The following is a 20,858-nucleotide window of genomic DNA, read 5'->3' as shown; positions in this document are numbered from 1 at the left end:
TGTATGGCTGGAGAAATTATCTGTCTCCAGGGGGACATGTTTCATTGTGCATTAGCTTCTAGCCGCTTCCTTCCTCCTGGTTTCTCTGCCCACTCTCTCGATCACTGTCTTTCGGAGTCTCCTTCCCACCCCCCACCTGTCCCTCTTCCACAGCGCTGCTCTGCCCATCACTGTCTCCTGCCACGTCCACGTCTCCCTCTCCACTTTGCTCACTCTCTCCCTTGCTGCCCAGGACTTTGCTTTTCCATTTCTGTCATTTGTCTCTTGTTTTCCCTAGCTCGCATTCTCTCATTCCATCTGTGTTTCTCTCTGCAGTACCAGCATTTTGGGTACCCCGAAGCTAGTGATAACCTTTTCTTGTTACATTAAAGTCCATAGCAGCACTTGGTTTATTGATTGATTGGTTTTTATTTTAATTCTGTGGAGGAAAGAAAAGGGAATTCTTACAAAGTGAGAGAACAGAGAGAAAGCATGAAATCAAGCAGAGGGAGAATAGAGAGACGGGGCAGCCTGAGAGGATGGGGTCAGGGCCAGAGAGGAAGGCATCAGAGAGGTGGAATCCATGGTGTCTAATTTCCCTTCAAATAAACTAGGTCAGATATTCATGGCTGATGACAGCTGAATCTGGATTATAAAGGGTTAAGTATTAAGTTAGGCTTGGCACCTAACTCAGAGGGAAAAGCTTCAGGGAGAAATGAGTTGGGTTAAATAAACCCAAGAAGCTGACGTGGGTAGAATTTCTTCTGCCTGACCCACTAACAACTGCGAACAGGACATTTTGGAAATGGTTTTTATCGAAATGCTTCAGTGGGGCATAGCCCCTGGAAGCAAGAACTTGGCTCAGAGGCCAGGCCTGGGGAGCACTGCAGGAATGTGGACAGTCAGTTGACCGGAGGGAGGGGGTGGGGAAGGAGGGGCGGCCAGGGTCAGGCAGGAGGTGGCAGCAGCTGCTGATCAGGGCAGTTCTGATGCTGTGTGTGCTCCCTCCTCTTGCCTGCTATAATTAAAGCTTTCCCAATATGATTCTGGCCTCCTGAAGGGAAACTAGAATTTTGAAAACAAACAAGAAACAAACAAAAAAACCAGCAGAGATGCTTGGTTGCAATATATGCATATTTTAATCAGAAAGCACTTAATCATGTCCCGAGGTCACTGCCGCTGGTCAGTTTCACAGTACCTCATCTCCTGCTATAGCCCTGGCAGGAGGGGCTCTTCTAGGAAAACAAACAAAAATACCAACATGAAAAACCCTAACTGTACTCACAGGATTAGATATGTTCATGTAAATCCTTCACTGACCCCATCCTCTTCCTTTCGTTCTGACACAAGGGAAATGCTGCCCCCAGAGTGTTCCTCCACACTTTTTTTTTTTTAATTTTTTTTTCAACGTTTTTATTTATTTTTGGGACAGAGAGAGACAGAGCATGAATGGGGGAAGGGCAGAGAGAGAGGGAGACACAGAATCGGAAACAGGCTCCAGGCTCTGAGCCATCAGCCCAGAGCCCGACGCGGGGCTCGAACTCACGGACCGGACCGCGAGATCGTGACCTGGCTGAAGTCGGACGCTTAACCGACTGCGCCACCCAGGCGCCCCCCTCCACACTTTTTTACCTTACTCCCTTTTCCTCCCACCTCTTGTTCCTCTCCCACAACGGACCACACAGAATCCATGGACCAGAATAAATCCGTTGTTTTATTTTCCCTCAAAGGATGTAACCTTCCACTCCCCAAATGGCTTTGACAGTTTTCTCATTTGCTAACTGAGGAGGATATCAAGAGACATTGACCTTCTGGTTTTGCCTAAAGAGGGAACACTCAAGAACTATTATGCTCCTGTCCCTGATTTCCTTTCATTGTGCCCTTCCTCCCCCTCCCCCATGTCCTTGCCTACCTTTTCCCTTTCCCTCCTGAACATTCTGCTCTCCCCACAGCCCTCCCTCGCCTGGTGTGGAGATGCTATGGTGCTCGTCTGCCTTCAATCCCACAGCATTCCCTGCTACCAAGAGAAAGCACAGGGCCTCGAGGAGTGCTTGCTCCCTATTTAATCAGATTAGTCCCATTACCTACCCTGAGGAGTCAGATTCTGGTGTCACTGAGCTATCTCTAGAAGGAGGAGAAATTGTCAGACATCACTTAAAGAGCCCTGTCCCGTGGACGCCTGGGAACTGCCGAGAGAAATTAATCTTCCAGCTATTTAAGGCAATTTCTTTTCCATCATCCTTTGTCAAGAGGACTGCACTGGGAAATGAATCTGATGGGAGTCCCTGAACTGGTCCACTCCACTCAACAGAATCTCTCCAGTGCTGTGCGGCATCCATCATCCCCACACAAGCGGAGACATACAACATCACTGCAAAGCCAGCTCCCCACCAGCACTTGGCAGCAAGAAGTCACAATTGCACAGGGTGGGCCTGACTGGGCCTAGTCACTTGCAATTTTCCTCTACCTCTGCTCTACTTTCTCTCCAGAAAACCTACCAAAAATCTATCTCTTCCATTAATCGAATCTTTCTTTTATCTAAGATCCAGGAAGGCAGCGAAAGGGGCATCTGCAGAACAGAACATGGGACTGATGGTTGTGCATTTTCTTGCCTGAACATAAGGATCCAGTCAGTGCCGGGGCGCCTGGCTGACTCAGCTGGTTCAGCGTCCAACTTTGGCTCAGGTCATGATCTCACGGGTTCATGGGTTTGAGCCCTGCTTCGGGCTCTCTGCTGTCAGTGCAGAGTCTGCTTCTGATCCTCCACCCCACCCCCTGCCCCTTCCCGGCTCGCTTTCACTCTCTTAAAGATAAACAAATATTAGGAAAAAAAAAAAAAAAGATTCAGTGTAGAATAGGTGCTTACATTAAACAGCTAGACCACTACCAAAGCCAGGTGTGAGACAGAAACAGGGCAAGGGTAGCATTGCTTCAAGACCATCTCTTCTCTCCAGACTATTTTCTTTCATGGGTTAGGGAGGCCTGTGCTCATTCATGTAAAAAAATTCCAATCTTCAACTCTCTTTCCACCCTCTCAAGGTTATTCCCCAGGGCGGCAATTTTCAAATTGTGTTCCTTGGGGTTTCAAGAAGTGCCGGGGAGTATGTGTCTATAAGGGTGTGTTGGTAGGGAGGTGGTGTTGTGGACAGTGGCTCCATGGAGGAGGAAGCTCAGTGGTTAAGGCTCTGGACCCCTCAACTCTATCTCAACCTGAGTTGATTTCTTTCAGGTGTTAGAATTTCTCCTAAGAGGTTGTTTTTGTTCGTTTTTAGGTTTTAATTTTTATTTTTTTAAGTAAGCTCTACACCCAATGTGGGGCTCAAACTCATGACCCCAAGATCAAGAGTTGCATGCTCTACCCACTAAGCCAGCCAGGCACCCTTAAGGTTCTAATTTTGAACAAAGATCTCCAAACCAGTGTCCTGAGAGGTCGATGAGTGTACCTGTGTCTATCATTCAGCTGACCATGGGCTGATGGGCTCAGAGAAGGGAGGTGCAGCATGGCTCCCGCCCCTTCTAATGGCTCCTAATGCTGAGTAGGCCCAGGTCCCCACTAGCAGCTCCCTGACTCCAGGGGCTCCCAAGGCACTTTTCAGCAAAATGAATCTCCTTAGGCACCAGTCATTTGTTTTCCAAACTCCCTTCTCCAATCTCACTAATTCCCAATTTCCCTGCATTTGACAAATGCAATTAACAAGCCTCGATCAGTTCCTGGCCGACAGCCCTCATCAATCAATATGCGACTGCATGAGGCTGAGGGGGAAGGGAAGGTACAAGAAGGGAAGGTATCCGCAGTCCAGGCAGAGGAGGCCTTACCCCCTCTATTGCTCAAACCCCTCTGCCTCAAAATGGGACGCTGGGTTGTCACCCTCACCAACCACTTTCCCCTTCCTGCTAACTATAAAAACAAAGCAGTATTGTTTTATACCCTCCTCTCCCATCTTTTAAAGGTTTTTCCCATCAACCTCCTCTATCTCCCCTATGCTTATGTCTTCTCTTTAACAGAAGGCCTTGCCATCTGCTGCCACCATAGCTTGGGAAGCCCCTCAGTGCTGGGTGTGATAAATCAGCCATTTTTCTGCTCTCAGAAGGGCCTCTTCTCCACCCACACGTCCCAATGACAATTTTGTGCTGCTTCCTGTCCAGAAGGCTCTAAGCCCACCACCAACCGCTCTGTCCCCCACACCTACACACACTGGAGCGCCAAAAGGACAAGGATCACCAACCTTGGGGTCACTACCGCTTTCACACTCACCTCTGTGTCCTCTTTTCCCAGGGTCCAAAACTTCCCTTCCCAAGTGGTTCAAGATGCAAGATTCACCCTCTTCACCTTTCTGCTCTGCATGTAGCACTAGCCTCCCCTCCTCCACCACAAAGTGAAAGCTTTTTCCTCCGCAGCTCTGGCTCATACAGCCCTGTGCATCTTTCCACCTCATCAACTTTTCATCTCTTTGCAAACAGAATCGGGAAGTCTCTCCCTCCTCCCTTGCCTCACTCTCCTTCTCCTTTGTTATTAACTTCATGAGTGGGGATGCTAATGTATTCACTAGACAATGTCTTCACACCACTGTTTCCTGTAATTACAGTCAGTGCCCTCCCACTGTCCTGGCTTATTTGGCTGTAAAGTGCTTGGAGGAGGGACAGTGTGGACAAAAGACACAACACAGACTGTGGTCAAGTAGTGTAATGTTAACATCCAAGAAAGTAAAACGATCACCTCTGCAGCAGCAGGTCATTAACAACTGGTAACATAGAGAGGTCAACGGCACCAGAGCTTAAAAAAATTATCAATACAATTGAGGACCACTCCACTATAGGATGGGGAGCTGTATCCACATTACCAACAAGAGTCACCCCAAGAAATGCAAGCAGCCACATCTGCCCTCTTTCAGGGGGTAGATCCACTATATTTGTCATGTAGATCAGCTACATTGTCACTGGAGACTCGGATCCAGCCATCCTCTCGGACATGGTAGAGGTTGACTGCACCTCCTGAGTAGGCATCTCTATAGGTGGCTTGGTAGATGGCTCGACGGGCCAGGTCATAGGCCTGTTCCACCTCTAGGTCATAGGAGTAACCCCGATCCATGACCCCATAAGCATACACAGAGCCAGAACCTACAGAGAAGGTGGCCCCTGAGATCCGGTTTCCTTCACTGTCCACATAGTAGAGGCCTGGAAAGAGAGGTGAGGTTAGCAGGACAAAAAGAAAAAAAAAATGACCACCCCTTCTGACATCTAATTCATTTTCCAAGAACAGTTCTTTAGCTCTTTTGAAACCCAGGGGAGACCAACAGATATATGTAAGAAAATTGCACTTTGGGGTGCCTTGATGGCTCAGTCAGTTAAGCATCTGACTCTTGGCTCAGGTCATGATCTCATGGTTCATGGGTGTGAGCCCCACGTCAGGCTCAGCACTGACAGCACGGAGACTGCTTAGGATTCTTGCTCTCAAAATAAATAAAGACTCCAGGATCCTACAATATACCATCTCATCTAACCTCACATTACAGTAACTCCTTTCTTGTCCTTGTTGTATAAGCAAAAAGTATAATCCAAATGACTTAGGTTTCAAACACAGAACTTCAGGCACTGTGGGAGATGTTTAACACGATTCTAGCCCTCAAACTTCAGACTATCTGAAGGACAAGACATACATCATACAGTAGGAGAAAGCCTGGAGTTTTGAATCATATTGCAAAGACCTGCACTATCCAGTATGGGAGCCACTAGACATGTGACTACTGAGCATTTGAAATGAAGCTGGTACCACATGCTGACATGATAACACTTTGGATCTATTTGGATCCACGAAATAAAATATATTAGTAAAATTAATTTCCATTAATTTTTTTTTAACGTTTATTCATTATTGAGAGACAGAGCGTGAGCAGGGGAGGGGCAGAGGGAGAGGGAGACACAGAATCTGAAGCAGGTTCCAGCTGTCAGCACAGGGCCCGACGGGGGGCTCGAACTCACAAACCACAAAATCATGACCTGAGTCAAAGTCGGACACTTAACTGACTGAGCCACCCAATGGCCCCAAATTAATTTCCGTTTTTAATTTTTAGGATGTAGCTATTACAAAATTTAAAAATACACATGTATTACTCACATTTTATTTCTATTGGACAGTGCTGCCTGTTTTTGTAAACAAAGTTTTACTGCAACACTGCCATACCCATTTGTGTACATAGGGTCTATGACTGCTTTTGTGCTAAAACAGGAGAGTTAAGCAGTTGAGACAAAGACCAGATGGCCTGCAATCCTAAGTTATTTACTATTTGGCCCTTTATGAAGAAGTTAGCTGATTTTTAGTATATATGAAAATTTAGACAAAGATTTTAATAAAATTGTTATCAATCCCAAATGCCTGCTGGACCTTTCCAACAGAATGCCCTTCTCATCAAGTTCAGATTCAAACTTCCTATCTTCAAATACTTTCAGTGGCCCTCCATTACCAACCAAACTCATCTCTCATGTGCTGCACCAGCCCGCACTGCCAATGGCATCGTTAATCTTTTTCCTACTTCAGTGGTTCCCATCTCTCACTATGTATCAGAATCCTCTAAGGAAGCTTTTTAAAAAGATGCCCAGGACCTACCCCAGGTATTCTTTTTCAATTGGTGTGGGGTGGGGAGTAAGTATGGAGCTTGTGTTTTGAGTTCTTCAGGTGATTCTAAAGCAAGCCAATAGAGAACCACAACTCATCTCAGCTTTTGGGTTCGAAGGATTCCAATGTCTACCCCCAACTAGCCCCTTCCGGGTCCCACAGCCACCGCCTTGCCTAGCTGGCTCACTAGCTGGTTCCAGATTACCTCTCTGGCTTTATGGATCCCTAACTCCTCTTCATACAACCTTAGTTGCAATTAAAGTGGGCTTTCAGTTACTCCCCCAAAACTGCATGCTTGTTTCCTCCCTTCCTTTGTTCACTAGCCTTCCCCTCTCTGATATGTACATCTTGGACAAATGCCACCTACCCATGAAGTCTTTCCAAGTTCCTCCCATCAGAAGTAATCCCCTCCTTCTCAAAATTCCCTCAGCATCATATTGGTTCTTTTAAAAACAGCACTCATCTCATTTAGCCTTGTACTAAGTAATCTGTGATCCTTTCTCAATCTTTTTTGAAAAAAAAATTTTTTTTAAGTTTGAGAGAGACAGAGATAGTGCGAGTGGGGGAGGGGCAGAAGAGAAGGAGAGAGAATCCCAAGTAGGCTCTGCACTGTCAGCATTGACCCGACTCGGGGCTCAAACTCTTGAAACCCTGAGATCATGATGTGAGCTGAAACCAAGAGTCAGATGCTGAACCGACTGAGCCACCCAGGTGCCCCTCTCAGTCTCTGCTTCTTGGAGAAAGGGGCTGACTCATCCTGAATGGGACAGGTTGTCAGGAAGGCTTTTTTTTTTTTTTTAAGGTAGGCTCCATGCCTTGTGTGGAGCCCAATGCAGGGCTTAAACTCATGACCCTGAGATCAAGACCTGAGCTGAGATCAAGAGTTGGATGCATGCGGCACTTGCATGGCTCAGTCGGTTAAGCAACTGACTCTTGATTTTGGCTCAGGTTATGATATCACGGGTTCGTGAGTTCGAGCCCCACACTGGGCTCTATGGTGACAGTGCAGAGTCTGCTTGGGATTCTCTTTCCCTCTCTCTCTCTCTCTCTCTCTCCTGGGTATCCTACAGTTGTTTGATAGAGGAAAACTAGGCACTCAGTAAGCAGGCGAACGAATGAAGCAAAAAAAGGAAGAGGAAAGAATAAACTATCTTCAAGCATTGAGGGGGAAAATGACACAGAAAGTGACTGGCTGTATTCCAGCTTGACTAAAGAAACAGACATTCAAATCTGGTTAAAAAACTGGGTTCCTCGCTGGCTCAGTCAGAGGAGCATGTAACTCCTGATCTTGGGGTCATGGGTTTGAACCCCATGTTGGGTGCAGAGATTACTCAAATACATAAAACTTAAAAACAAACAAACAAACAACTGGTTGAAAAGGAAGAGACATTAGATACAAGGTTAAACTTCCTGGCAAGGTCTCTATACACTAGGAAGAGAAAAAAGGCTAAGGAATTTATTTTCAGAGATGACAGAACAGGACCTAGGATCCTAGGGTATTATATCAAGCAAGGAGAGGGTGAGTCCCAAAAGCCCCTTCTAGGTCAAAGACTCTCTAAAGGGAAAAAGGGAAGAGAAATAACTAAGTTTACAGTAGCTACTTGTATAGTAGAATTTCACTGTCCAACACAGTGGTCACCAGCAACATATGGCTATTGAACACTTGAAAGGGGGCTAACGCACATGCAAAAATGTTACTATTTTAGGTATTTTGTATTAAATAAATGGTTAAAATTAATTTCCCAATCTTTTTGCTTTTTAAATATATCCATTAGACAATCTTTAAAAATTTTAATTATTATTAAAAAAATTTTTTTCATGTTTATTTATTTTTGAGAGAGAGAAAGAGAGAGAGAGACAGAGCATGAGCAAGGGAGGGGCAGAGAGAGAGAGGGAGACATAGAATCTAAAGCAGGGTCCAGGCTCTGAGCTGTCAGCACAGAGCCTGACGCAGTGTTCGAACTCACAAATAGTGAGATCATGACCTGAGCCAAAGCCGGATGCTTAACCAACTGCGCCACCCAGTCACCCCAGTTATTATTTTTTAAGTAAGCTCTAAACCCAACATAGGGCTTGAACTCATGACCCTGAGAACAGGAATTGCATTCTCTGTTGACTAAGCCAGCCAGGTGCCCCTCCATTGGACAATTTTATTAAAAAAAAAAAAAAAAAAATTTTTTTTAATGTTTATTTTTGAGGGGCGCCTGGGTGGCGCAGTCGGTTAAGCATCCGACTTCAGCCAGGTCACGATCTCGCGGTCCGTGGGTTCGAGCCCCGCGTCGGGCTCTGGGCTGATGGCTCAGAGCCTGGAGCCTGTTTCCGATTCTGTGTCTCCCTCTCTCTCTGCCCCTCCCCCGTTCATGCTCTGTCTCTCTCTGTCCCAAAAATAAATAAACGTTGAAAAAAAAAAAATTAAAAAAAAAAGTGTTTATTTTTGAGACAGAGAGAGACAGAGCATGAACGGGGGAGGTTCAGAGAGAGGGAGACACAGAATCTGAAGCAGGCTACAGGCTCTGAGCTGTCAACACAGAGCCCAACGTGGGGCTCGAACTCATGGACTGTGAGATCATGACCTGAGGTGAAGTCGGATGCTTAACTGACTGAGCCACCTAGGCGCCCCTAGACAATTTTAAATGACATATGCAGCTCACATCATATTTTTATTAGAAAGCACTGACTGGTTTTTAATGTCTATTATCCAATTTCACTCTCAAATACACTCTTCATAGGTATTATTATTATTATTATTTTAAAGTTTATTTATTTTGAGAGAGAGAGAAAAAGTGCGAGAGCAGGGGAGGGGCAGAGAGAGAGGAGAGAGAGAATCCCAAGCAGGATCCATGTCATCAGGGCAGGGCCCGAAGCAGGGCTTGATCCCTTGAACTTTGAGATCATGACCTAACCTGAAACCAAGAGTCAGATGCTCAGCCCAATGAGCCACGCAGGTGCCCCTGTAGATCTTATTATTTTACGGGAGAGAGAACAGAAGGAAAAACATTATGTGCCAAACACTACATGCTTTACGTGTATTACTTCATTTAACCACTGCAACAGATGATGAAACTAACTGGGAAAATGAGCGACCTGTGTAAGGTCACATGGGTAGTCAATGACACAGCTAATCTAAGCTCCATGCCCTCTCCTACACTGTAGTGCCTTCCTTGAACATAGAGAAGAGCCAAAACCTAATAAACACATCCTCAGCACTGACACAAAGCCCTTTCATTCACCTGTTCATCAAACCCCTCCTCTCTGTAGTGTCAGCCCAAGAATCATGTGGTTGCAGCTTAACTCACCAGGGCCTCTCTTATCCCAGCCACAGATCATGGTGCCCATGGACAGCCCCATGCCTTTATACTGATACACCATGTTGGCAAGCAGCTTGGAGGCAGCTGCTACAGAGATGCGTTCCTTGTTTCGAAGCTCATAGATTCGACATTGACGAGCCAACAGGCGCTCCCAGAAGCTGCAATCCGCTGCGCCCCCAGCCATGGTGCCCAGCAGGTAGGGATTGATCTCTATCACCTTCTTTACTGTCTGGGAGGCTATATAGGCACCCGCTGTGGCGCGAGAGTCCGCTGCAACAATGACTCCATGTTGAAACTGTTAAGATCAGAGGAAAACACAAAGCAGGCCACATCAGACCACAGAAACATCTTGACATTTCTTTTTGCATCAATGGAAACCCAGAACATCTTTTTCTCTATCGTTTTACACTTCACAATATGCTTTCCACATATTACTATCAACTAAACTTCCCATCAATCCCTCGATGGGATATAACCGGTATTAACTTCCAATTTCATTTTATAGATCAGGAAACAGGTTCAATGAGATCGAATGACTTGCCCAAGATCCTAGAGCTAGTTATTGCAAAGCTGGATCAGGAATCCCAATTGTCTGGCTCCCACTACAGTGCTCCCTCCCACCAACCTTCCCTCTCAAAAGACGCAGCTTTTCGGTTACCCTCGCCTAGCGGGGACCCAGTTTCCAAAACCTTTGGTTAATGGTTACAATATCCCACCCCCTGTCAGTGTTCATTGCTGCTGCGGCCTCCCCTTTCCTGGCCACCTGGGGTTGCCTAGGAATCAACCCAAGCAGCCTCGGTTTCTTCTTCCACTTAACCCCGGCCACACGGTCCTGCGGCGCGAGAATCAAGGTCTCCCGGGGCAATGAGACAGCGAAACCATCGGGACCGGGACGAGAGGACCGAGGCTCCCACTAGGCTTCGTGGTCGCGGCCCCCGCGGGCTCCGGTCCAGCTGAGAGGCTAGGAAGGGCGCGGGCGCGCGGGACTAAGCCCGGCGCGGCGGCTGGGTCCGCACCTTGAAGGCCAGGGTGGTGGTTCCATGAAGCATTTCGATTCTCGGCTCCTCTGGGACACCCCGGTGGGGTGCGGCCAGGCTCAGCCCATCGCTGGGACTCCCTGGACCCAGATCCAGCAGATCCGCACGACCCCCGAGTCCGAAAAACCCGAGCCCGTTCACCGGTAGCGGCCTCTCCAACACGCTGGCCAGCGCCATGTCTAGTAAGGGCACAAGGAACGCCCGGCGAGAACGCCTACCAGAGAGCAGTAGGGCAACGCTTCGCCGTCACAGCTTCACTTCCTATTAAAGCTATCCCAGGGAGGAACCATTTTAACTCCTGGCAACCACGCCTCCCAAAACAAGATCCAGACACGAGGGACTATATTAACGGAAGGGTAAAAAAATAAATGGATTAATTTATTCTAAATTTAAAGGGACGCTGTTGTCATCTTGACTTTAGTCATGCAAGCAGTACTGGATTGAATTACCCTACAATTCATAGGAAATTGTCCATGTTGCGTGAGGGAAGTGAGGCCGGCCATCTTTGAGACGGGCGTGACTAGTTGAAAATCCTTTCCGAACCCTTAACGCTAAGTCGTCCCCGCCCTGCCGGGTGTCTGAGCGATACTTTACATCTTTGCGGCTTTAGCATCCTATTAATTCGACTGACGTTGCCATTTTGTTTAAGGGCACCCTCTAATACTAGGTAAAATAATGATCTACTCTGAGGCCATTTTCTTGTGAAGTTAGTTAAACCACAGTACTTTGTGGTAAAAATCGCAACAAAATAAAAGTGCTATACCTCTTGTTGTCTGGTAACATTAATCACCACACTACCCACATTCTGTAACCAATTTTTAAGATTTAATATTCTCTTTACTCCCACCCTGTGGTGGAAATGCTAATAAGTAATGTATCGCCAAAGATGAAAAATAAAGAAGGAAAAGTACGGGACTCAGTTAATCCACAAACTAGATTCTCAATTCAGCTGCGAATAACTGAGTCAATAGTCATTTACCATTTCAGAGCCTGGAGGAGGATTGAAGCTCTATAAAGATGTTCCAAGAGATTCTCTAACTTAAGCTTGCTAAGACGAGCTCTTTATTAATACAGGAATGTGGTATTTATCATTGTCTCTCCTTCTCTCCACCCACCTCCATTTTTCAACCCTTTTGGGACCCATAACAAACAAGGAAGTGGGCAAAGGTATGAAATGTTTGTTGCCTCCTGCTTTATGGTTCTATGAAGTCAGTGTCTGGTCTTTCTTGTTGGATTCCAGCAGCAACATCCATCAATATCTAAATTCCACTTTCCTCTGATGCCCAACTCAGCCCCTCCTCTTCCCCAGTAGACTCTGCATATGTTGTATTTTTAATGCTGAAATTTGGCAACCCTTTCCAAGCCCAACCATCAGAATGTAATGAAGCAGAAGATCTTTATCTGCGTCTCACACTTGGATGGTGTCGAAAATGCGGAGTGCCTCTGTTTACAGATCAGGTTTTATTTTGCGGTCCCCCCCTGCAATGTAACTAGTCCTCTTTCTGACTTTTCCCTGTGGTTCCTTCACACTGCCACTGATAGCATTTGTTCGTCTCTGAAGACACTTTTGCATTTTACCTGGCTGTTAAGTGTACATTTATCTCCTAATTGATTGTGAGTTTCTAAAGACAGGTATTTCTGCACTATTCATCTCAGCGCCCACTGTATGCTTAGGTAATGCTTGCCAAATGAATACATGAGAGCATGACAACAATGTTCTTCCAGTCACAGAGGCTTGAAGCCCCGGCTCATCTCTGACAACTCCTCTTCCTTTCCTCCACATTCAGTAAGTTGTCAAATCCTGTTGATTTTTCCTCTACGATGCTTCTCATGTCCTTTTTCATTGCAACTGATATCACCTTATTTGCTCGCCTCTGATTACTGAAATAGTCTCCCACCTGATTTTCGGGGCCCAAACTGTACCCTCTAATTCATTTTGCACAGCATCAGATTGATTTTCCTAAAATATTCTCTTAATCTTTTTTTTTTTCCTAATTTTTTTTTTTTTTAGTTTATTTATTTATTTTGAGAGAGAGGGCACATGGGGTAGGGGCAGAGAGAGAGGGAGACAGACCTCCAAGCAGGCTCCACACTGACACACTGCAGAGCCTCATGTGCGGCTCAAACTCACAAACCATGAGATCATGAGCCAAAATCAAGAGTCAGACCCTTAACCAACTAAGCCACCTAGGTGCCTCATTCTCTTAATCTTATCACTTGCCTGCTTAAATATGTTCTGTAAAATTCAACAGCTCAGCATGGCATTCAAGGCCTTCTGTAATCTGTTTCCAGCTTACCTTATATTGGTTCAATAGATAGATGGATAGATAGACAGACATAGATATATGTATATCATCTGTCTCTATATCTATCTGTATCTATATAGAGAGAGATATATGTCACACAGAGAAAGACAAACACTGTATGATCTCACTTATATGATGAATTTAACAAAGCCAAACTCATAGAAACAGAGAATAGATTGGTGGTTACGGGGGGTTGTGTGGTAGGGGAAATGGGGAGATGTTGGTCAAAGGGTACACACTTCCAGTTATGAGAAGATTAAGTTCTGGGAATCAAATGTACAGCATTGTGACTATAGTTAACGATGCTGCACTGCATTATATACTTATAAGTTGCTAAGAGAGTAGATTTTTTTTAATGTTTATTTATTATTATTTTTTTGAGAGAGAGAGAGAGAGTGTGTGTGTGAATGGGGTAGGTGCAGAGAGAGAGGGGGGCACAGAATCCAAAACAGGCTCCAGGCTCCGAGCTGTCAGCACAGAGCCCAACGCGGGGCTGGAACAAACCATGAGATCGTGACCTGAGCCGAGGTCAGATGCCTAACTGACTGAGCCACCCAGGCAACCTTAAGAGAGTAGATTTAAAAAAAAATTTTTTTTTTCAACGTTTATTTATTTTTGGGACAGAGAGAGACAGAGCATGAACGGGGGAGGGGCAGAGAGAGAGGGAGACACAGAATCGGAAACAGGCTCCAGGCTCCGATGCCTAACTGACTGAGCCACCCAGGCAACCTTAAGAGAGTAGATTTAAAAAAAAATTTTTTTTTTCAACGTTTATTTATTTTTGGGACAGAGAGAGACAGAGCATGAACGGGGGAGGGGCAGAGAGAGAGGGAGACACAGAATCGGAAACAGGCTCCAGGCTCCGAGCCATCAGCCCAGAGCCCGACGCGGGGCTCGAACTCACGGACCGCGAGATCGTGACCTGGCTGAAGTCGGACGCTTAACCGACTGCGCCACCCAGGCGCCCCTTAAGAGAGTAGATTTTAAATGTTCTTCCCACCACCACAAAAATGGTTAATTATGTGAAGTGAAGGATGTGTTAACTAACTTTATTGTGGTAAACATTTTGCAGTATATACATGTATCAAATCATTACACTGTACTCCTTACACTTACACAATGTCATATGTCAATTTTATCTCAATAGAGTGGACTTGGGGGAAAAATGATAACTATTGTGGTTTGGAGGTGAGAGAGGAGATTAATACAGTTTGGGTTGAGGTTGGGAGACCAAGAAGGCTTTGCTAAGGAGGTGTGGATTCGTTTCCCTAAACACCACTTGGGTCCCATTGTTCCTCAAACCAACAGCCTCTCCTTTCTCAGACCAGAAGGATTTTCAGAGTAGATGATACTTAAGCCAGGCTTTTAAGGATAGGATTCATATTGATAGAGGGGAGGGGCACCTGACTGGCTCATTCGATACAGCGTTCAAATCTTGATATCGAGGCTATAAGTTTGAACCCCACATTGGGTGTAGAGATTCCTTAAAAGTAAATAGTAAAGGGGCGCTTGGATGGCTCAGTTGCTTAGGCATCTGACTCTTGATTTCGACTCAGGTCATGATCTCACAATTCATGAGATCGAGCCCCATGTTGGGCTCTGCACTGACAGCACAGAGCCTGCTTTGGATTCTCTCTCTCCCTCTCTTTCTGCCCCTCTCCCACTTGCATTCTCTCCCTTCCTCCCCTCTCTCTCAAAATAAATAAACAAACATTAAAAAAAATAGATGAAAAAGGTAAAGGGGGAGTGTGAGATGTGTTAGGAATAGCATGAAAAGAGGTTGTGGTGGATGGATCAGGGTTGCACCACAGTGGGTCTTAAATGCTAGCCTGGGGAGGAGAAGGTGGTTTGGGTTTGATCTTGTAGCCCTTCAAGGTTTCTTAGTAGGGAAGACACAAGATTTGAGTGATATCTTAGGAAAACATGTCAGTGTGGAGGATAAGATTAGAGGGGAGACTGGAGGATGGCCAATTAGAAGTCCATTCAACTGTCCAGATCTGACTTGAGAATGGCTTGACCTAGGGAGGTGACAATCCATTCATATACGAAACATCTAAGGCTTAGTCTTTAAAATCAGTAGACATTCTGGGGAACCTGGGTGGCTCAGTCAGTTAAGCGTCTGACTCTTGGTTTTGGCTCAGGTCATGATCTCGTGGTTTGTGGGTTCGAGCCCCGTGTCGAGCTCTGTGCCGACAGCTCAGAGCCTGGAGCCTGCTTCGGATTCTGTGTCTCCCTCTCTCTCTGCCCCTCCGCAGCTCACACTGTCTCTGTCTCAAAATTAAACGTTAAAAAAAATTAAAACAAAACAAAACAGGAGACATTCTTATCTGTCTAGTAAGAGAGGGAGAAAGAAGGGAGAAAGACTGGTTGGACTTTACTGTGACATCCTGGTTTCTCTGGTCTTCCCATGACATGTTTGCACTTGCCATTATAGCGACTCCACGGCCCTGTCATCATGGTATCTGGAGGGCCTGGGATCTTTCTCTTGTGTGTGTGTCTGTTTCTTTGACTAAACCCATTTCCACAGCACCCCTATGAGCTGCAGTGTTTGGTAAAATATAGTCCAGATGGTGCTGGAAGAAGTTGCAGCTTGCCGCTCTGTCCCAATCTACTTTGTCTTTCTGAAGGGCCAGCTGTCAGGGTCTACTAACCCCACCCCTTGACCACCCCTGGTTGGTCTAAGACTTAGACTCAGCGTTATGGGGACAAGGTCAGTTGTTTCTCTTGCCTTGGAACTACAAATATCTCTCTTGCTATTGTTAACTATTGGGCAGAAGGGGGCGGGGAGAGGGAAGGCCATTAGATGCTTTCAGCTACATCCTCAGAACTTTTACATAATCAGAGAAGCTAGACTGCCAGAGAACTGTCAGGAACTCTCTCTCTGTCTTTATGCAGATGGAAGTTCATATTCACCTCCAAAGCAGAGTTGAACGAGAGCTCCACATTCTAGGTTCCCTTCACCCTGGCCCCTCCATACCTTGCCTTTGTGGAAGGTATTTGAGCTCCCCTCCTCCTCACATAAGACTTTCTGGAGGTGCCTGGGTGACTCAGTGGGTTAAGAGGCCGACTCTTGATCTCAGCTCAGGTTATGATCTCACAGTTTCTGAATTTGAGCTGGGTTCTGTGGTGTGGTGATGGCTCAGAACCTGCTAGGGATTTTGTCTCCTTCCCTCTGCCCCTCCCCCACTCGCATGCCTGCGTGTGCACTCTCTCTCTCTCAAAATAAATAAAAAAATAAACTAAAAAAAAAAACTTTTCTCTTGGTCTAGGTCCATTTCTTTTTCTCCACCTGACTGGAAAGTGAAGGTGTGAGCTGAGCTTTAGAGTTCCCTGGGCCCAGACCCCTGAAGAGAGAACTCAACATCAAAGACTCCTGCCTTGGTGGGCCCACAGCACTCTATTCTTTTCTTTTAAGTAAGCTCTATATCAAACATGGGGCTCACAACCCTGATATCAAGAGTCACATGCTCTACCAACGGAGCCAGCCAGGTGCCCCTCACAGCATTCTATTCTGATTCCATCAGAGATCCACTTGTCTTTACCTCCTCCTAGGCTGGGAGCTCTTTCCAGACAGGGACAGAGCTTTATCTGTCTCTGCAAGCCCAATGCGCCCCACAGGAAAAATAAGAGGGACCCAGATGTGCTCCTTACACTCTTGCCTCCCTTCCTTTGAGGTTACCCCCGACCCCACTCCACTCCAAGTGCTTGGAGGATGATGGACAGGGGACTCCTTGGGTGACGCTCGGATGTGTCACGAGCAGCGTCTTCCCAACAGTGGAGACTTCACCGGCCTCGTCCTGTCTCCCCTTAGCAATCCTCTGAGAAGGAGGAGGCTGCTTCTCAGCCAGTCCCAAAGCCTGATTTGGGGTTAGGGAGAAGCGAAGCCACAGATCACATGCCTCTCTCACCAGTTCTGGCCGCAGCCCAGCTTCTCTTTAGCGTCTCTTTCCCCACTTGACTCCAGCCCACAAATCCCTGCCTTGTTCCTTCCAACCATCACTCAGCCCCAGGGATGGCCCTGCAGGATGTGTGCAAGTGGCAGGCCCCCAACACCCAGGGACCATCACCTCACCTGCCTCAGCCTGGGGCCTGGGCTGTGCCCCCAGGCTTCGATCCTCAAACCTTCTTGCAGATCCACGGCCCCAGGCTGGCGCATGGCACCACCACCTTGGCCTTCCTCTTCCGGCATGGAGTCATCGCTGCTGCTGACACACGTTCCTCCTGCGGCAACTATGTGGAGTGTCCAACCTCACGCAAGATCATCCCTGTGCACCAGCACCTCCTGGGCACCACCTCTGGCACCTCGGCCGACTGTGCCGTATGGTACCGCGTGCTACGACGGGAGCTGCGGCTTCGGGCACTGAGGGAGGGTCAGCTGCCCAGCGTGGCCGGTGCCGCCAAGCTCTTGTCGACCATGATGTCCTGCTACCGGGGCCTGGATCTGTGTGTGGCCACGGCCCTGTGTGGCTGGGACCGCTCTGGCCCTGCCCTCTTCTATGTCTACAGTGACGGCACCCGCCTGCAAGGGAACATCTTCTCCGTGGGTTCTGGATCTCCCTATGCCTATGGCGTGCTAGACCGCGGCTACCGCTATGACATGACCCCCCAGGAAGCCTATGCCCTGGCTCGCTGTGCCGTGGCCCACGCCACCCACCGCGATGCCTACTCCGGGGGTTCTGTAGACCTTTTCCACGTGCGGGAGAGTGGATGGGAGTATGTGTCACGCAACGATGCCTGTGTGCTCTACTCGGAACTGCAGAAGCTCCCGGAGCCAGACAAGGAAGAGGAGGAGGCCAGCCGGGACCATCCGGAGCCTGCCAGCCGGCACCAGAGACTCTAGGATGCCCGCAGAGACTGAGATTCTCTGAGAAGCGGCAGGACTTGGAGGGGGCCTCAGCCCAGGGAGTGGGTGGGGGGGGGGATGGGCCACCAGGGGAGCAGCCTCACAGCATCTGGCTCCCTCCTGTACGGGTTGCCAGCTCCATTCGTTCCAAGTCTCCATCCCTTTCTGCCTCCCAGTGCTATTGATGGCTCTGTCCAGCATGTTCCTATGGATGCCGGATGGATTGGTCCGGCGTCCTTCCCACCACCAAGTTCTCCTCTCAGCAAATACTCCTGTCGTGTGCCTGCTGCACGCCAGACACGGGGCTGGGGGCTAAACCCTCTTTCTCACCACCCTCTTTGCTGCTTTTTCCCACCAGATCCCTGCTCTCTTTTCTTCCCGTTCCTGTGCTCATCTCGGTTTCAGAGTTTATCACTGTCACCTTGTGAGGGGGGTGGCTGGAAGAGGAATAAGGTGGGGAGAGTCACCCAGAGCACCCAGGCTAGGGGTAGGGCGGGGCAAAGTGGAGCCTGCGGTGGTAAGGAGGGTTTCTCCCAGCTGCTTCCCCTTTGCCCCCTCCCTGCTGCACGGGACTCTAATGACTACAGTTGCTGCTCCTTATTAAATGCCCTTCTCATGATAACTCGGAGGTAATAATTATCCTCACCTTACAGAAGAGGAAGCAGGTTCAAAGGGTTATGTGACTTGCTGGGGTCACACAGTAAGTGGCAGAGAGGAGGCTTGGATCCAGGCCTTCTGCTCCAGAGCCGAGATCCTTCGGCACAGCGTGTCCTCCCAGGTCCTCTTTCTTGCCTTCTCTCTCTGTCCAAGGCCCTGCAGGCCTCCAGGAATGAAGAGAAAGGGAGAGAGCAGCTGGGCCAAGCCCCTGCCTGGGGTGAATGAACCCAGAGGAGCCTGAGGGCCTGGAGGCCAGCCACCCCCATGACATACCGGGGCCTAGAGCCTTGGCCACCGTTTGCTCTGGTCTTTTGGCCTGTCTCTGTTGCTGCCAGACTTCTCTCCTCTTTCCCCTTTCTTCTTTCTTCCCTCTGCCTTCTTTCCAGCCTCTCCTTCCTGTCACTCTCTCTGGGGAATGAAGAAAAGAGCAAGGTGGCTGTGCCAGTGGGGAACGTTGGGTTAGCACACCTCCTCCTGCCCTTCCTGCCCCTCCCCCAGCTCCCCGGTAAGCCCTGACTTGGCGGGTGCAGGCAGCCGGTCCAGGAAGGATGCTGTCCCTGCCCTGCCCCTCCCCAAGCAAAGTTTAAGGGGGGGGTGGGTGGGAAGCACAGTCAACCAAGAGATGGGACTGCCTGGGGGGAAGGTTGCTGAACCTTCTTTCTCTCTCATCCCACTCCCACAGAGCATCCAGTCTCAAGATTAACAGCCTCCATTTAGTCCCCCTGGATGCCTCTCCTCTCAGCCTCCAGCCCAGCCCTGAGCTCCAAGCCCCAAGCCCCAACCCTGCACTTCCTGCTAAGAATTCCTCCCGGGCTGGAGCTGCCCAGAGGGAGGAGACCTCCAGGCTCTGGCCTTCAGGGCATGAGTAGGGAGGAGGAGGGAGGAAAGGCCAGAGAGTCTCAGGAAGGAAAGCAGTGGAGGCAGAGGGAGGAAAAGGTGGTGGTGGGGACCTTTGATTCAAGCATTTGATTGACTCGGGCCTAAGAGGGTGCATCTCCAAGTACAGAGATTTATGTGGACATGTGTCCTGGTGTGAGTGACCCAGTAGAAGTGTGTGCACCTGCGTGTGGTAGGTGATGCATGTGCTGTCCTGTGTCCGGAGCCAGGAAACAGACTGGAAGAGAAACACTGACACGTAGATAGGGAGAGCGGGCCCTCCTCAGAGAGAAAGCCAGGCCTTGCCATTTATTTTGGAAAAATGGTCCAAAGCAGAGAGGAAGTGGGGGCAGAGCTCACCCCACTAGTTCACCACCTCTGCATCTTCACAGCCCTATCCTAAAGCCCTAGGAATGAGAAAAAGTGTATATGTCTGTGTGGGTGGCTAGCAGCTGGGGTGGGGGGGGTGGGGGGGGGCCGCCCGAGCCCAGCCAAGGCTCAAAAACTGCCTGCGTCTCACTCCCCTGGGATGCTCTGCGCCCCTCCCCTCCGCATAAACTGGGGAAGGACTGAACCCAGCTAGAGAGGGCAGAATAGGAGGGGAGCCCCTTCTTCTGGTGTCTCCTTCTCCCATCACCTTGCCCCTTCTCTCCCTTCTTTCCTTCCACGGTCCTGCCCCTCTTCACTCCCTTTGATAAGTTCTATCCTTCGAGATGATGAGGTATTTGAGACCAGAGATGCACCCAGAGGTCTTGCTGACAGGCCTGCTTCCCTGTGCCCTGTTTTTTTTTCTAAGTTTAATGGAATCGGGGTGGACCAGGAGAGCAGGTAAAGGCCCGTGTCCCACCTCAGTGCACCCTTAACCACCAAGGAACGGCCCACAAGTCTGTCCTTCTTTTTCTCCACTTATTCCTGAAGGCTTGATGCAGATGTCAGGGTGAGACCAAAGGGACAGAGAGCTTGCCCATCCTGCCCTGAACTGGAAAACCCTGTCCCTCCAACACCGTGCTTGGGGTGCTGCCTCTTAATCGTCTCCTTCAGAGACAGCCAGCCTGCTCTGGCACAGACCTTTGGCCAGTCAGGGGTCCGGGTCCACCCTTCAGCGCAGCAAATGACAAATCCAGCCCCGGGGGCAGGGGTCCTGTTCTCTTACCACCTAGTTGCCCTAACCACGCAGCATGAGAGGTGTTGAGGGGCACCTGGGTGACTCAGTCGGTTAAGCGTCTGATTCTTGATTTC

General features: G+C 48.4%; 2 protein-coding genes across 2 annotated transcripts; one reads left to right on the top strand and one right to left on the bottom strand.

Annotated features, from left to right (window-relative positions):
* Positions 1–4,648: 4,648 nt before the first annotated feature.
* On the bottom strand, positions 4,649–11,140 carry PSMB5 (proteasome 20S subunit beta 5). Its single transcript, XM_025918793.2, has 3 exons — positions 10,917–11,140; positions 9,889–10,195; positions 4,649–5,154 (listed from the first exon to the last, which is right to left on the bottom strand). Exons 1-3 carry the CDS (start codon positions 11,112–11,114, stop codon positions 4,868–4,870), a joined length of 792 nt encoding a protein of 263 aa, XP_025774578.1. The 5' UTR covers positions 11,115–11,140; the 3' UTR covers positions 4,649–4,867.
* Positions 11,141–17,226: 6,086 nt separating this feature from the next.
* PSMB11 (proteasome subunit beta 11) lies at positions 17,227–18,136 on the top strand. Its single transcript, XM_025919983.2, has one exon. The coding sequence runs from the start codon at positions 17,256–17,258 to the stop codon at positions 18,081–18,083; it is 828 nt and encodes a 275-aa protein (XP_025775768.1). The 5' UTR covers positions 17,227–17,255; the 3' UTR covers positions 18,084–18,136.
* Positions 18,137–20,858: the final 2,722 nt, after the last annotated feature.

This window comes from Puma concolor, chromosome B3 (assembly GCF_028749965.1).
Source record: "Puma concolor isolate L17-30 chromosome B3, mPumCon1.1.hap2, whole genome shotgun sequence".
Classification (NCBI taxonomy): domain Eukaryota; kingdom Metazoa; phylum Chordata; class Mammalia; order Carnivora; family Felidae; genus Puma; species Puma concolor.
This window is presented reverse-complemented; position numbering and strand designations above follow the sequence as displayed.